This window comes from Mesocricetus auratus, unplaced genomic scaffold, assembly GCF_017639785.1.
Source record: "Mesocricetus auratus isolate SY011 unplaced genomic scaffold, BCM_Maur_2.0 Super-Scaffold_100010, whole genome shotgun sequence".
NCBI lineage: Eukaryota > Metazoa > Chordata > Mammalia > Rodentia > Cricetidae > Mesocricetus > Mesocricetus auratus.
This window is the reverse complement of record NW_024429194.1, coordinates 57,876,188-57,891,741: the sequence shown is the minus strand read 5'-3', so window position 1 is coordinate 57,891,741 and position 15,554 is coordinate 57,876,188. Positions and strand designations below refer to the sequence as shown.

At 42.1% G+C, this 15,554-nt stretch overlaps 1 protein-coding gene across 3 annotated transcripts in view; it reads left to right on the top strand.

Moving 5' to 3' along the window:
- LOC121142833 (SOSS complex subunit B2-like) overlaps positions 1-15,554 on the top strand; it is a 31,902-nt gene that overhangs the window by 13,534 nt on the left and 2,814 nt on the right. Inside the window, exons 1-3 of one of the 3 annotated variants that reach the window (XM_040753650.1) lie at positions 11,994-12,109; positions 12,734-12,875; positions 15,157-15,228. In XM_040753650.1, the coding sequence (XP_040609584.1) occupies positions 12,829-12,875; positions 15,157-15,228 (119 nt within the window). In that variant the 5' untranslated portion in view covers positions 11,994-12,109; positions 12,734-12,828. Of the gene's footprint in view, positions 1-11,993; positions 12,110-12,733; positions 12,876-13,300; positions 13,426-15,156; positions 15,229-15,554 lie in introns of those variants that run through there. The other 2 variants (XM_040753651.1, XM_040753652.1) reach the window with 2 other exon arrangements.

The following is a 15,554-nucleotide window of genomic DNA, read 5'->3' as shown; positions in this document are numbered from 1 at the left end:
ACTAAACAAAGCATGATGAATTAACAGGAAACTAGCAATGATTTCTCACAGGGAAAGACAATGCTGGACTGTTTTCTACAAAGCTTTGGGGTTGGGACTATGTTAATGTTTCATCTGCACACATCCAAAATTAAGACAAAAGTTATAAAACCATAGCAAAGGTAAAATGAATGAAGCTAACTAAAATAGTAATGAGTAGTCCCTAGAACCAAGACTGTAGTTTCTAAATGCCCTTTCCTATTAAGGATCAGGGCTCCTTGGAGACATTCCAGAAATGTAGAGACTAGCTGGAAACATTGTGCTGGACTCACAGTGGCTCATTTCAAAAGGACCTGGAGGGCAATTTGGAAAGACAGACAGTGTGCATCAAGTCAATGACCATAAACTGAAACACATGTTAAAAATCCCCGAATTTAGCAATCACATGTGTATTTTGTAGGGAGCTAAGGCACTCATTGTTTTGAGAAGAAACAAAGGTGGTTTGCACTCCTTCTGGGAGCATAAAGCCTGAGAGAAACATGACACTCTGTACAGAGGGTTTGTTCTTTGTCAGGTATTCCACTTAACAAGGACTGAGACTATCCAAATTTCACTAGTTTGTGATCTCTTATGTGTTAATCTAATAAATGACTACCCATGTCTCCTAAAGACTCTTTAGAAAAGTTGATGAGGAAGTTTACTTTTTTGTTTGTTTTTGTGTTTTGAGACAGGGTTTCTCTGTGTCATTGAAGGCTGTCTTGAACTAGCTCTTGTAGAGCAGGCTGGTCTTCAATTCACAAAAATCTGCCTGCCTCTGCTTCCCAAGTACAGGGACTAAAGGCGTGTGCCACCACTGCACGGCATGATATGTTAGATCTTGAATTCCTCTTCTTACATCAGTACTGGCTCTTTATGGACAAAGGTTTTGCTGAGGAGCTCAGCAAAGTAAATATTTTTAAATTAGCAGATCATGTGTTCAGCTCTGTTCCCTGCCTTAGGTCACAGAACAGACAAGCAGCTTGGGCCACAGTTTGCTGACTGTTTGGTGTTCATTTTCTTTGCTTTTAAATCTACTCTCCAAAAGGGCCACCCATTGTGGGGTATGACCTAGCATGAGTTCCACCTATCTAGATGAGTTTGGGTCTTGTGACCTGGCAACACTCAGGTTGACTGGTAGAGACACAGGCGATGAACTGTGGCTGACCATTTAGGCTAGCTTGGTATAGTTGGTAGTTGGGGAACGCTCCCTCCTGTCTCCCTGTCCTAATCTGCGGAGTATGGGTAACAAATCCTGTTTACAGAGAGTGTTGTGATTCCATGATTATGGATGCTAAGTGCCTAACACAATGGAAATGCCAAAAAAAATAGTCGTTTTCCTCTCAGGCCCTGTAACACTGTCTCCTGTGTATATACATATGAAGCTCGACAGCCATAGTCCATGCTGTCCACACACACCTGGAAATTTCAAGTTCATTCTAATCAACTTCAAATTCAGATGATGCTCTTTGAAAAAACAAATTCTGTCCTCAATTTCTGCGAATTCATTTTGTATAATTCATGTGAATTTTTGTGTATTAACCACAAGCAGTCATCAGTGTATATAACTGGAGACCTTTACATTCAAAACCGGAGTAAAACAAAAGAAGATTCCAATGCAGGCTATCAAAGTTTAAAGAGTTGAAACTGAAGAGATCTCACAGAAAGCCTGTCCTTTGATGCTGTGACCATGTCTCCACTTTCTAGAATTGGCTGTTTTCAGTTCTTTGGGGAATTCACTGTAGGGCCTAAGCACTGACTTATGGAAGTGATCCTGGTCAATGGAGTGAGTTTCTGGACAGCCAGTGCTATATGGAGAAACCCTGTCTTAAACAAACAAACAAACAAACAAAAAAACTAGGGAATAATGTAATTTGGGAAGCACCAAGCACCCTAATAGTTGAGAGATATTGTTTCAAGCGTGATCTTTGAAAATTGGATGTCTTGATCAAGGATTCTTGGTTTTCTTTCTTTCTTTCTACTTTTTTGTTTGTTTGTTTGTTTCTGAGATAGAGTTTCTCTGTAACTTTGGACCCTGGCCTGTAACTCGCTGTGTAGACCACTCATCTGTTGACTACCATCCTAACGTTTCTCAAGAAAGTATACATCTTCAGTGGGCAACACCCATGATACTTTACTGATGTGTTTTGGGTTTGTTTTTTTTTGTGTGTGTTTTTTGATTTTTACAAGACAGGGTTTCTCTGTATTGTTTTGGAGGCTGTCAGTCCAGCCCGGCCTCAAACTCACAGAGATACACCTGCCTCTGCCTCCCGAGTGCTGGGATTAAAGGTGTGCGCCACCAACACCAGGCGTGTTTTGGGTTTTAAGGGACACAGATGAACCACTGATCTTGGGAAACTTGAATTTACTACAATACTAAAGAATAAGGAGGAGGCAAGTGTTCAGGGATTTTAATGGAACAACCAGGCCTCATGAAGAACTTAACATGGGTCATTCACCTGCAGGATTCAGTAACAACTCTAGCATGTCAAGGACACTAGCGGGGTTGTTGTATAGAAAGTGCCCCCATCCTTCTATGCAAGTCAAAGACTTCACTGCAGTTTGACTCCTCTGCTGTTTAATTCTGCTGTTAATGCGGCATGTGCTCTACATCTTAGTTCCTTTGCCTTGTGATTTTTATTTCCTTTTTGCTATATTAGCTACAGAGACTGTTTCCTAGCTGGGTCTCCTGCCTCCTATTGCACTCTACTTTGTGTCCCTCTCTGGATTTGCGTGCAAAGAAGAGTTAAGAGTAGGCACAAGGCTGCTATTTCTAGAAAGATCTGCTTGCAAGTCTGGCCACATGACTGGCCTCTGGAAGCTTAGGTTCCAGTAGAGTTTCCACCATTTTTTGAATTATGCGTGGCCTCCTGTGTTAAACAACACAATTCACATTCAGTACTTTCCTTCTGCTGTTCAGGGACTTGGGTGTGCACCATAAGGAGAGTATTAGTATGCTCAGTTCTCAGTAAGGACCAGGACATCAAGCCTGCCATGCACTTCCCTGGGAGGCAGCATTTTCTACCAGTTGTTACAGGTGTGTGTCTTCTGCAGGAGCAGCTTGGACACGGCTTCCTACATTCTTTGGCCTGTGTGCTTTTCCATCTGAATCCGTCTCTGTTAGAGCTGTGTATAAGACTGTCCTATGAGTCCTTTATCAATGCATTGGTCTGTACTCGCTTCTGGTCTCCTCTTTCCTGTACACCACCTGGTCTTCATCACGCACTCATCTCTGCCCCTGTCTTCAGTCTAGTGCCCCATCCCCATTCTAGTTTTCTTGGATTCTTTACTTCCTCAGACATTCTCAAAATGCCCTGCCCCACAGCCTCTGGCTTTTGTACTTACATTTTCCCCTGCCTGTGCCTTTCATCTCTGATCTCTGCCTGTGTCTTCCCTTCCCTCACTGCCGATTTCATCCCAATCTGTTCTTCTTCTGTAGTGATCGATTTACTGACTTCTGACTTGGCTCATGCTTCTTCCAAAACCCCACTGGGACTAAACATAAGCGTATACAGTATGAGAGATGGGTGTGTTTGTTCTAGAAATTATCCTCTACTGGAGTACATTTTACTCTCTTTCTTCATCTGTCCCTGTCAAATGAAGTAAGATGTAATATCTGAAGCCCTGTCAGGTGACTTGGAGCATGGTGCCATTTGGAATAGATGATACAGTCATCGGGTCAACAAGACCACTCCCTTATAAACTACCTCAGTGCTAGTTATTTTTATTTAGATTTATTATTTATTTTGTGTGTATATGCGTGTTTGTGGCTTTGTGCACATGTGTGTGGATGTCTGTGGAACCCAGAGGTATCAGATTCCCCTGCAAGTGGAATTATAGGAGATTGTGAGTTACTTGACATAGTGCTGGGAACAAAACTCACATCTTTTGGAAGACTGTGAACTTAGCCACTGAGCCGTCTGGCCAGCCTCCTTCTCTATACTTCAATAGATTCCAGAAATAAATGTTGATTTACATCCATTCCTCCTCTTTGTGATTTTCTCTCACTTCAATTGTCCCACATTTAACTAATCCAAGCTTGTGTCTGTGGTCTGGAGTTTTGAAGCCTGGGGAAGAGTAATGAAATACAAAACACAGTATGTAAATTCCATTTTGTGAACAAAATAGGAGAGGGGAGAGACAGAATGGTTTACTATGGGAAATCTCAGCACAGGAAACAATATAGTCATGCTTTCCAAGGAGTCATACCTCCTCATGTCCCCATGCTTCTTTTTAATGTGATACTCCCTCTTCTATCAAAGATAGAGTTGGGGACAAACTAGATCTAGGTTGGATCAACAAAATGGAACAAATGTAAACTTTGCTAGCTCTAGAGTCAATGCTTTTAGAGAATGTGAAGCATCTACTACCCTCCTGAAACCCTGACATCATCTTGCTGTGAAACCTAGTATCACTTTCCAGAGGACACAAGACACTGTGTGGAAGGGAGAGGGAACAGGTGCCCCAGGGCATGGCCACCACAGCTGCCAAATGTGTGAGTGCTGTCTCCTTAGGTCCTTTAGGCTCAGATAAGCCATCAAGGTGACCTGAGCATATGCATACTGGCAGTCAAGGCCACCAGCAGTCCCTCAGAGATGACATCATCAAAGTATATAGTTGCTGTTTTTAAGCCCCTAGGTCTTGATGAGCATTTTCATGTAGCCCATTCATGTCCACAGATTAATCCTAGTGACTGTCTGTCTTCCTTTAGAAAGAGCCTAAAAGAAGACTGAATTGTGTTGATCAAGAAGTAGTGTAACGGTTCAGGTTCATTTGCTCAGACCGATATGCCACAATCTTCAGCTTACACATGTTACTGTTAAATGAAGAACACAGCCAGAGTGATTGCTCATCCCTATAATTGCAGCTTTAGGAGACTGAGACAGGTGGATTGTTTTGAGTTCAAGACAGCGCAGCTTGTATCTTGAGCTCCAAGCTAGCCTTTTACAAATGCCAAAATCTTGTCTAAAAACAAAAGAAAAAAGAACACAATGTTCAGCAATGATAAAGAACTTAGGAAAGGAGGGTCAGTGAATCTGTCCCAGTAACAATGGATAAGGAATGGAAGATCTGTTTCATGGTCCTCTGTTCATTAACTGGTTTCTGACCTTAAAACATGCCCTGGCCTCTTGGTGTACCACCCCCTCTCTCTGCCCCTCCCCCATTCTCAGGAACAATATGAGGCTCAATGATCTCCTTACTCATCATTCATGATGGATTTTAACTTCCCACAATTTAGTTTTAAATTGCTTTTATAATATGTAAGGACACTTTAGAGGTTGAAATGTGCCCCCTTGGAGAAGTCCTGATCTTTTTTGCCTTGAAGAAAAGTCATTTGCCTTGAAATTTCTTTCTCCCTTTCCTTGGGTATGAACACTAAACATAGTCAAATTATATATAACAGAACAGTTATCAAGTAAGAACACAGTTACAATATTTTGTCAACATTTAGCAAGATTTAAAGAAAATATCATCCATCCCATCCTTGGGGGTCCAAAGTTCTATATGTAGCTTATCTTTTATCATAACTAAGGAAAACTATAACTATAACTATCTGTCTTCAACTCCATCAAAGACCACAGAAGGAATAATATATAAACACTAGGATTGACAGAGACATCTTGCTACCTGGACAGTCACCCAAATTTCCTCTGTAATGTTGGGGCATCCATCTTCAGCCCATAGGACACAATGTATCCAGAAGATTTCTCAGCAAAGCAGGAAATTTCAAAACTGTCCATCTGCATTGGCAGTCTGTCAGTCATTTCTCTGTGTCCTGCAGAAAGTCTCCTAGACTCTTCCATGAAGCAGGAACCCTGTAAAACTGAGTTCAGCAGTCACTTCCTGTGGGTCCTGCATGTCCAGTTTACACAGCAACAGTCAAGCAGTACAGGCAAGAGCAGTTTCTTGCCCAAATGGCTAATCTTGCCATGTTGAAAGCAAACTCCATAACAAGTTTCTTCAACGCCCATCTTCCTCTTAGACGTAATTGGTGCTGCCAGGAGCAGACATTTCTCATTGTCAAGAAAAACCCTAAACCATTTTAAATGCCATTTTCTGAAGGTCTTTGAAAGGTTTGAAGACTATTTATCTGTCTCAAATACATCTCTATATATCTAGAAAACCCAACTTACCTAACTATAAATTCTGACTATTATAAGTAAATATAATCTGCATTTAATTATGCATTATGTTTTAAAAGATCAGTATAAGCACAATACTTAATCAAGAGGAGAAATATAAACACCACAAAATTGACCTTGAATTTGTATCAGTAAATGAAAAACAATACCCATACCATAATTCCCCTTTTTACCATTAAAAAGAGATTGGCTGTGATCATTAGCCAATTATAAACAACCCCATTTAAATGAAAGCAAAGATTTATAAACAAGATGGGAATTAGAATGTCGCTCATTCCAAACTGCTTTGTGCTGGAAGGGAGAGCTGTTCATACCATGGGGATCATGACAAAACTCAGAAACCTGTATAAGTCCTTATGTTCGTGGTCTGTAAAGCTCCATCATCTTAGCTGTCTCAATTGTTGAAACATCTGGCCCACTGCTTCCGGAGGTCTTGGTTCGTCAAACAACAGAAGCCTGGAAGGAATTCTCAGCTATTCATTTTCTGTAGAAACATAAACAAAAACTCCTTTCCCAAGTATCATATTCTTATACTTAAATTTTGAAGTCAAGGCATTTTCAAAAGATATAAGTTGAATTAATTCAGCTGCATTTATAATCAAGTGTACTTTAGCAGTTGTTCCTTCCTTAGCAATCAAAAAACTGAAAAACAAAATAGCATACAGTATCCAGACTCTCTGTGTATTTTTCATCTTTACGTGGCTTATTTATTTATCTATTATTATTACTCTATTTCTTTTACTTTTATTTATTTTTCTCTGAGACGGGGTTTCTCTTTGGAAACCTGCCTACCTCTGCCTCTGCAGCAATTCTTACCAGCGTGCACCACCACAGCCGGCTTCTCTATTTACCACTATGCCGTTTGTTTTTCTCTCTCAATTTTACGTATATTTTTAAACATACTTTAAACCTTTAGAGGCTTTTCTTCATCCAAGTCTGACTTTACTGTAAATGTTTATGTTTTTCTGGCCACGTGTCTTATCTGTTAAAACCGTGGCTGTTTAAATTGCAGTTTTTCCAAGATGGCGGGCGTAACCATAATTCCAGCTCATTGCCTCAGTCTATGCTTGGAGATGTGGTCACTGCCACTTCCAGCTGTATGTACACACCTTTTAATCATTAACAGAGCCTCTTAAAAGAACCTTGCTGTTTTTTGTTTTTGTTTTTGTTTTTTGCTGAGTCAGGAAGCCTCACTTAAGCCAGCTGCATGAATCTCTGTTTGTCGCTAGCAAAACACAGCCCATCTGAGAAAAATATTGCTACCAAGAACCCATGCTTTTCTTCGCTCTTTTGTTTCTAAAATTCCTTTAAAGCTTTTGTTATTTTACGTGGAAATTCATGATCCCACTTCTGATCGCCATTATGATGCTGTAACGATAAACGGCACACTCACTGAAAGTAACACTAAGTATTTATTGTAGAAATTACTCACAAGAGACCAAACAAGTAGCCCAGATGAGCCAAGTAGTTTTCTGCCACCGAACAGAGTGGTTGCTCATCCCTATAATTGCAGCTTTAGGAGACTGAGACAGGGGGATTGCTTTGAGTTCAAGACAGCACAGCTTGTATAGCGAGCTCCATGCTTGCCTTTTATAAATGCCACAATCTTGTGTAAAAACAAAACAAAAAAAAAACAAAGGACACAATGTTCAGCAATGATAAAGAACTTGGGAAAGGAGGGTCAGTGAATCTATCCCAGCAACAATGGATAAGGAATGGAAGATCTGTGTCATGGCCCTCTGTTCATTAACTGGTTTCTGACCTAAAAACATGCCCTGGCCTCTTGGAGTCCCTCTCATCCTCTCCAGTCCCCCACCCCCATTATCAGAAACAATATGAGGCCCAATCCACTCCTTACTCATCAATCATGATGGATTCTAACTTTCCACTTACTCTTTTACTACAATTTAGTTTTAAAAGACAGAGATTGCTTTTATAATGTGTAAGGACACTTTAGAGGCTGAAATATGCCCCCCTTGGAGAAGTCATGATCTTTTGTGCCTTGAAGACAATTCATTTGCTTTGAAATTTCTTTTTCCCTTTCCCTGGGTATGAACAATTAAACATGATCACAACCCAACTTTGGCGTCTTTAGGGATTGTTAGTGAGAAATGGAAGGAATCTAGGGTCTTTAACCCCTGTACTGCTCACAGTAGGAAAGAAATAAACATCTGTATATTTGCCGTGCCCCACCGTGTGTGTGTGTGTGTGTGTGTGTGTGTGTGTGTGTGTGTGTGTGTGTGTGTGTGTGCATGTTTTGGTATTTTTTCTGAAATTTTTAGACTTTAAAATGCAACATTTTTGTGGTGGTGGTGGTGGTGGCACATGCCTTTAATCCCAGCACCCAGGAGGCAGAGACAGTCAGATCTCTGGGAGTTTGAGGCAAGCCTAGTTTACAAAGCAAGTTCCAGGATAAGCTCCAAAGTGACATACAAACCCTGTCTCAAAACACAAAACAAAACAAAAAGCAAGATCTCAGGTTCTCTTACATTCCCAAGGGTACTGCTCTGTTACCATTCTAAAGGTCCCTGCCTCTTCTATTTGTCCCACACACACAGGACAGCTGAGCTAATAAGTCATGGGAAAGGAACATTAAATGATAATATATATGATTTGGATTAATCTCAAGGATATGTCTTCATATATAAACTAAAATTTTATTCTCTACTACAGATTCCACTGCCATGGAATCCCCTCTCATGCACTGGGGACTATTAAAAAAAAAAGACAATTAGCCCTTTAGACAAAGAAATCACATTTTAGATTTGTTTTGTAAGAAAACTTTTGTTGGGCAGTAGTGGTGCACGCCTTTAATCCCAGCACTCCAGAGGCAGAGGCAAGAAGATCTCTGTGAGTTCGAGACCATCCAGGTCTATAAGAGTTAGTTCCAAGACAGCCTCCAAAGCCACAGAGAAACCCTGTCTTGGAAAAAAAAAGAAAAATAAAGAAAAGAAAAACTTTTAAAGCATAAGGTTTTCAATCCCAGCTCTATAACTGGGGTGTCATGAAATATATATCACTGAGGGATCTACTAAATATAAAGTGCTTGTAAGTGTACAATGCCAGATATAGAGTACACATCTAATGTATGCTACATTTATGTAGGTAATGGTTAGACTGAGCATAGCATAACAGGATTTTAAAAAATTTATTACTGGTGTTTTGTCACCATGCATGTTTGTGTACCACATGTATGTATTGTCTGCAATTGTTAGCTACTTTGTGCATGCTGGGAATTAAACCCAGGGCCTTCTCCGGGAGAGCAGTCCATACTCTTAAAGGCTGAATCCCTCTCCAGTCCCAGCAAGAGATTTTGATAACTTCTTCCTTGTTATTTTATCTCCTTTCTTGAGATGGTATAGCCTTGGCTGGGTCAGAGCTCACTGTATATGTAGACCAGGTTAGCAGCTGGCCGGCCCTGGCCTCTAGTGCTAGGATGAAGTGCTTGGCAGGCCACACCCAGCTTCTTTTACTTTTGTCTCAGCCATCATCTTTGGGGACTGATTTAGGAGTACATGAAACCTATGTCTTTCCATTGAACTGTGTGTTCCTTATTGCAGTGTCTTAATGCTGCCTTTGGGTTAGTGAGAAAGAGACTGCAGTTTTCAGGGTGGGAGCTCTGTGCTAGGGGAGGAAGTGAGGGAGGATCAGCTGAGAGTGTCCTGGGGAGGGAGGGAGGGGAGGGGCAGGGCCAGCTGCCTGCACTAGCTCCTGCTTTTCACAGGGCCTGCTTTCTTTCTTTGGTAGTGGTGGGGTGTGTTCTTTTATCAAATATAGCTTTTTTTCTTCATACATTTTGATTATGTCTTCTCTTCCCCAGCTCCTCCTATATCCTGTCCACCTTCCCTCCCATCCAAATCCACTCTTTTTCTTTCTCTAGTTGGAAGACAAACAGGCATCTAGAAAGTAGTGATAAAATAAGATAAAACAAACAAATAAGAATAGGATAAAACAAACGGAAGAGCCAAAAGAAAAGGCACAAGTAACACACATGGCCTCAGAGACACACATTTGCACACAGGAACCCACAAAAACCACAAAAACCAGAAACCATAATATATCTGAAAATGACCTGTAAGGTTAAAACAAGATAAGCCCTGACCTGACAAAGAACCTCCAATAATACCACTGAGCTGGTTTTGTGTTGTCCTTAAAAGTGACTTGATTGGTTAGGCGATGGTGGCACACTCCTTTGATCCCAGCACTCAGGAGGCAGAGGCAGGCAGATCTCTGTGAGTCTGAGTCCGGGCTGGACCGATAGCCTCCAAAACAATACAAAGAAACCCTGTCTCATAAAAACCAACCAAAAAAAAAAAAAAAAAAAAAAGAGTGACTTGATTGACTACTGAGACTATGGGAGAAAAGCTTTCATTTGTGAGCAGTTTTCAGTTGAAGGTAGCTCCTGGGTTTGGGATAGGAGTTTGTGTCCACTTCCCCTCTCAGCACTGGGACCCATGCAGAACCTGGTGTCTTATTAGTGTTCAGGTCCTCTTTGTGAAACTGTTTGTAATTCCTGGCTCCCCGTTAATCCTCGTCAGGCAGGCAAATGGTAGAGAATTCATGGAGTAGCTAACCCATTTCCCCTGCCACACTTTGCTCCATTATTATTATTAGTTTTGAGAGACAGGAGCTCCTACTGTAGACCAGGACGAATTCGAACACACAACTTACAGAGATTCGGTTGCCTTTGTCTTCCCTAGGATTAAAGATGTGTTTCACCTTTATTTCCATTACGTGGCTTGATGCTAAGACAGGGTTTCTCTGTGGCTTTGGAGGCTATCCTGGAACTAGCTCTTGTAGACCAGGCTGGCCTCAAATCACAGAGATCCCCCTGCCTCTGACTCTGCCTCCAGAGTGCTGGGATTAAAAGGGTGTGCAGGGATTAAAGGTGTGTGCCACCAATGCATAGGTTCGCCTATTTTTAAACTTTTAAAAAGTTCATCATTTATCCTTTCAAACAAGATCCAATTTAAGTATTGTATTGCTTTTATGAGAATGTTTTGTTTGCATTACAAACAAACAAGAAAAACAAAAATAAAAAAAACCTTTCCAGAGTGCAAATGAAGCGACTGTCAGATACCATGAAGGAAGCTTAAGTATGGATTTAAAAGGTACCACAATTAGCCACCAGTTCCAGCTCATTTGTCTGTAAAGCTCACACCCCTCCCTTTCAGGTTATGTTTTAAGGTTACCTGTCGTCATTGCATGATTAACTCGTTTTAGTTATATAAAAGTCAAGCACCAGTTAAAAGGGTTAAAGAAAAATGGAAAAAAAAACTGTGGAACTTAACTATGTATGGTTATTTTCAATACGAAAAAAGGTTTAAAAGTTACACGAAGATGTTTAAGAGGCGATCTCGTTTTTCTGGATCCCAATTTTAAACACGTCTAAAGTTGGAAGTTGTCTAGGAAGGGCAGCTCGGGTCTGGCAGCCAGATTCCCCTTCCTGGATCCCACTTGACAACTCTCCATAGAGCACTGCTCCTTCTCAACTACACCCTTGCCTTGCTCTAACGAAGGGGTCGTCCCACCAGCGTTCCACGTGATCGCGGTGCAGAAGGGCAAGGATGGAGGATTGAAGAAGCCCGAGGAGCAAACAGAAGCCCAAGCTCTAAATCAGTGGCCTAAAGAAACCCAAAAGACCACACAGGGCAGAGAGTCATAGGGTGTGGCAGAGCGCAGATAGGAGGATCTGGGGGCGGGCCATGCGCGAATAGGAGAGGAGCTAGATCCGCTGCAACAGGCACTGGCGCTCGGTTCCTCCCCCGAGAGGTGTGGCAATGATTCGTGACGTCACAAGGGCGGAGCACGGTTTAATAAGGCCAACATCAGCGCTCCTTCAGTAGTCCCTGCTGAGAGCACGAGCTGCTGTGTTGTTTTGCTCTGGTGCTGGTTTGCTCTCACCGTCCCTTCCCGGAGCCTGGCTCTATCGGGTCCCGCGCCTGTGTTGTGTGAGTAACAGCAAGACTCGACTCACGCAGGGCCGTCCCCTGCTGCCTCTCTCCTTAACCGGGCAGCAGTCAGCACCCTGCTTTGCTTGCCGCTCTTTTTGATTTTGGAACTTGTGAGCGTCTTCTTTATTCCACCTCCAAAAAACTTTTTTTTCTTTTGACTTGGTGCCTCCAGGGTTGGTTTCCCCGGTCCCGAATAACCACTTCCAGGCCCGGGTCGCCAGCCCAGCCCCAAGTTGCCCAGGTCTCTTTCCCAGGCCCCTGAGGGTGGGAAGCTTTGCCCAGAGGGTCTCTGCAGCATAGCCGCAACTGAGTCAGTATGCTTGGGGTCAATGACCCTCCTCTTTTTATAAAAGACATTAAGGCCGGACTGAAAAACTTAAATGTGGTCTTTATTGTCCTGGAGATAGGTAAGTGGGGTCCACAACCTGCCACACATCCTGGAGCATTGGGACCTGTTTCCCTGCCTGCGCCCCCACTTGCTCCCAAGCCACCCTGCCCAGACTGGTCTCCTACCCCGGGACAGAAGACAGTCTTGTAGTGTGTCCTAGGAGGGTGAGGTAGTTGCCCTGAACGGACTTGTTATCTAACATCTCTTTCCCATCATTCATTTAATCTCTACAGGACACGTGGTAACCAGAACCAAAGATGGCCATGAAGTGAGATCCTGCAAAGTAGCTGACAGAACGGGAAGCATCACTATTTCTGTGTGGGATGAAATGGGAAGACTCATACAGACAGGGGATATTATTCGTTTGACCAGAGGGTAGGTGTGGGGTTGGCCAAATTCTGGGGTCCTGCCAAGTTCTGAGTTGCCTGGCCTGGTTCTCCTGTGGGCTATTTCAAGAAGCTGAGAACTGCTTTGTTGGGCAGAATTGGCAACAGCTCCCCTTTTGAGGCCCTGCCTTGTTTCAGGGAGGGAGTGCACTCTGCCCCTCAAATTTTAAAGGTTAATTTTTAACCTATTGTATGGGAGTCAGTGAGCCTTCTGAGTAACTGGTAACCACACTGCCTTTATAATGGTATTTGATATTATGTCTTCCACTTCCTTCCCTTTTGAGTGTCTTGAGATCCTGTCATCACTTAATTTGTACCTTTCATTTAGGTGGTATGGACATAAACCTAGAGGCTGGGGAATTTATCCTTTTTTCCTTTACCTTCGTTTTGGAAACAGTATCTCTTGTGTTCCAGGTTGTTGTTGATGCTCAGGAGAATGAGTGTGAAGCGCTGACCTTCCTGCCTCCACTTCAGGTGGTGGGATTACAGGGATGTACACAAGTGTCCTGGGAATGAGCCAGAGGCCTCCTGCATGCCAGGCAAGCATTCTGCCTTCTGAGTTCCAGCCCCAGCTCGCATTGGACATTTTCTGTGGTCACATTTGTACTCAGTAAAGATGAAGACAGTGTCTTGCATACTCATTCTTTCTTGAAAATGATTTCTTCTGTAAGATCAGTGTTTCACAACTCCCTCCACCCAAATACACAGAAAGTGGCAGAAGGACATCTGATATACTCAGAACTTTTAATTGACAGACTGTTGGCTATAGAGACAGAGCACTGTTTTACGTCAGCTGTTGAAATTTTCCTCAAATGTTAGCCTTAAGACCGGAAAAGAATCTTAGAAGTGTGGAAGCTTATGTGATTAGGACAACTGTAATTTTATTGGGAGCTACCAGAAAAATGGTTATTGATTCTGGCTGAGAGAGCATCAGAGAAATAACTAATGCTTAGTCCTCTGGGCAGGAGCTCTTTGAAACTATCTCACAGGCCTGATGACATTTCAGACCTCAGCATGATTCTGCTAAGCTGATTAGTTTATATTTCCTTAGACTTACTGATGTCTTCCACATTTAAAATAAACAATTGGTTCCATTATGTTGAAACTAAAAGTTGCAAAGTTTGGAAGGGCCAGCAAGAGGAAGATTAGTGTTCTCCCCCTCCCCACTCCATCCTCCCATCCTTGATAAACTTTTACCAGATTTTGAGGAGCTTGGGAACTGTCTGTAGATGTAGGAGTAAAATGTCTGCCTTCCATGACCATGTCAATGAGTGTGAAAGAAAACACTCATGTTGAATCCCTATACTTTGTGGCTGGAAGGCAACACAAATACTGAGTTTGTTATCAGAGGCTCCTCAGAATGTACTTTAACTGCTGTGTTGACTTGGGTGGTCTTGTTGCCTTCCCCTCCCTTCCTCCTCTGCTCTTAACTAAGCTACACACAGGTCAGTGTTAAGTGTGCTTTCCTGTAAATGTGAAATTTAGAGGATTTTACAGATATCTCTTCTGTTGGAATTAGGTGTCTGTTTTAAAATGATTTAAATTGTAATCCAACAGTTCATTGAGAAAGTACAATTGCTGTAAAAAAATAATTTGGAGAACTTTGACCAATGAGCAGTTCTTCACTGACAGGAACTCAGCCCCTCCCCCTTGTTAACTACAGGTACATTTAGGAGCAGCAGTACATGCTTTACAAAATGCCACTTCTCACCCTCTCGTCCTCCAATTCTCCTTGAGGCTGGCCTCAAAGTTGAGTTCTTCCTGTTTCAGCTTTCCCAGAGCTGGCATTCAAAATGTGTCACCATGCATGCCTGGTCAGGTCTTTTTGAAGCTAGGCATAGGGGCCCATGGATGACAGATAAGTTCCTCCCGAGGTGGAGATAGGAAGATGTCAAGGCTGGGGAATACTTGGCTTTAGAGCAAGTTAAAGACCAGCCTGGGCAACATAGGGAGATGCCTAAATATAAGGCTTAAAAACAGGAATATAGTAGCCAAGTGGCTGAATGCCTGCCTCCTTATGTGCAAGGAGGTCTGGGTCAATCTGCATTAGTGCTCAAAACTGTTTTCCTAGGGCTGTAATTTAAATAACTATGTCATAATGTGCCAGTAGCATTGTTATTGTGTAATTTCTTATTAGAGTTACATGGACTGTATTTGTCTTGCCATGGTGGGTAGATGAGTATGATTTTCACTTCTACCTGATAAAAAATACACTGAAAATTTATTAGAGCTCTACTTTCTTTTGAAAACCTTTCTTGTTTTCCCTCTAGGTATGCATCAATGTGGAAAGGATGCCTGACACTTTATACTGGAAGAAGTGGTGAACTTCAAAAAATTGGAGAGTAAGTATTAAATACATTTGTATGATGAAGTTTCAAATAATGTCTGCTGAAGAATTGTATAAAGTAAAAACTGCTTACTTGGCTTTTGAAAACTTGGTCTCATGCTGTAGATAGGTAACTGGTTTAAACACTTTCAGTACTCAGAGCTGAGTTTGCCGGGAGTAGACCCAGAGGGGGCCTTTACAATCATGTGTTACCAAGTGTTTGGGTCGGGGTTACAGGATCTGGCTAGATGGTTTTATATACAGAGATGCTGCAGCTAGGTGACAACCACACAAAGTCACTCATTTGCTCATGCCTATTCTTTGTCAGGGTCAATTTAAGAT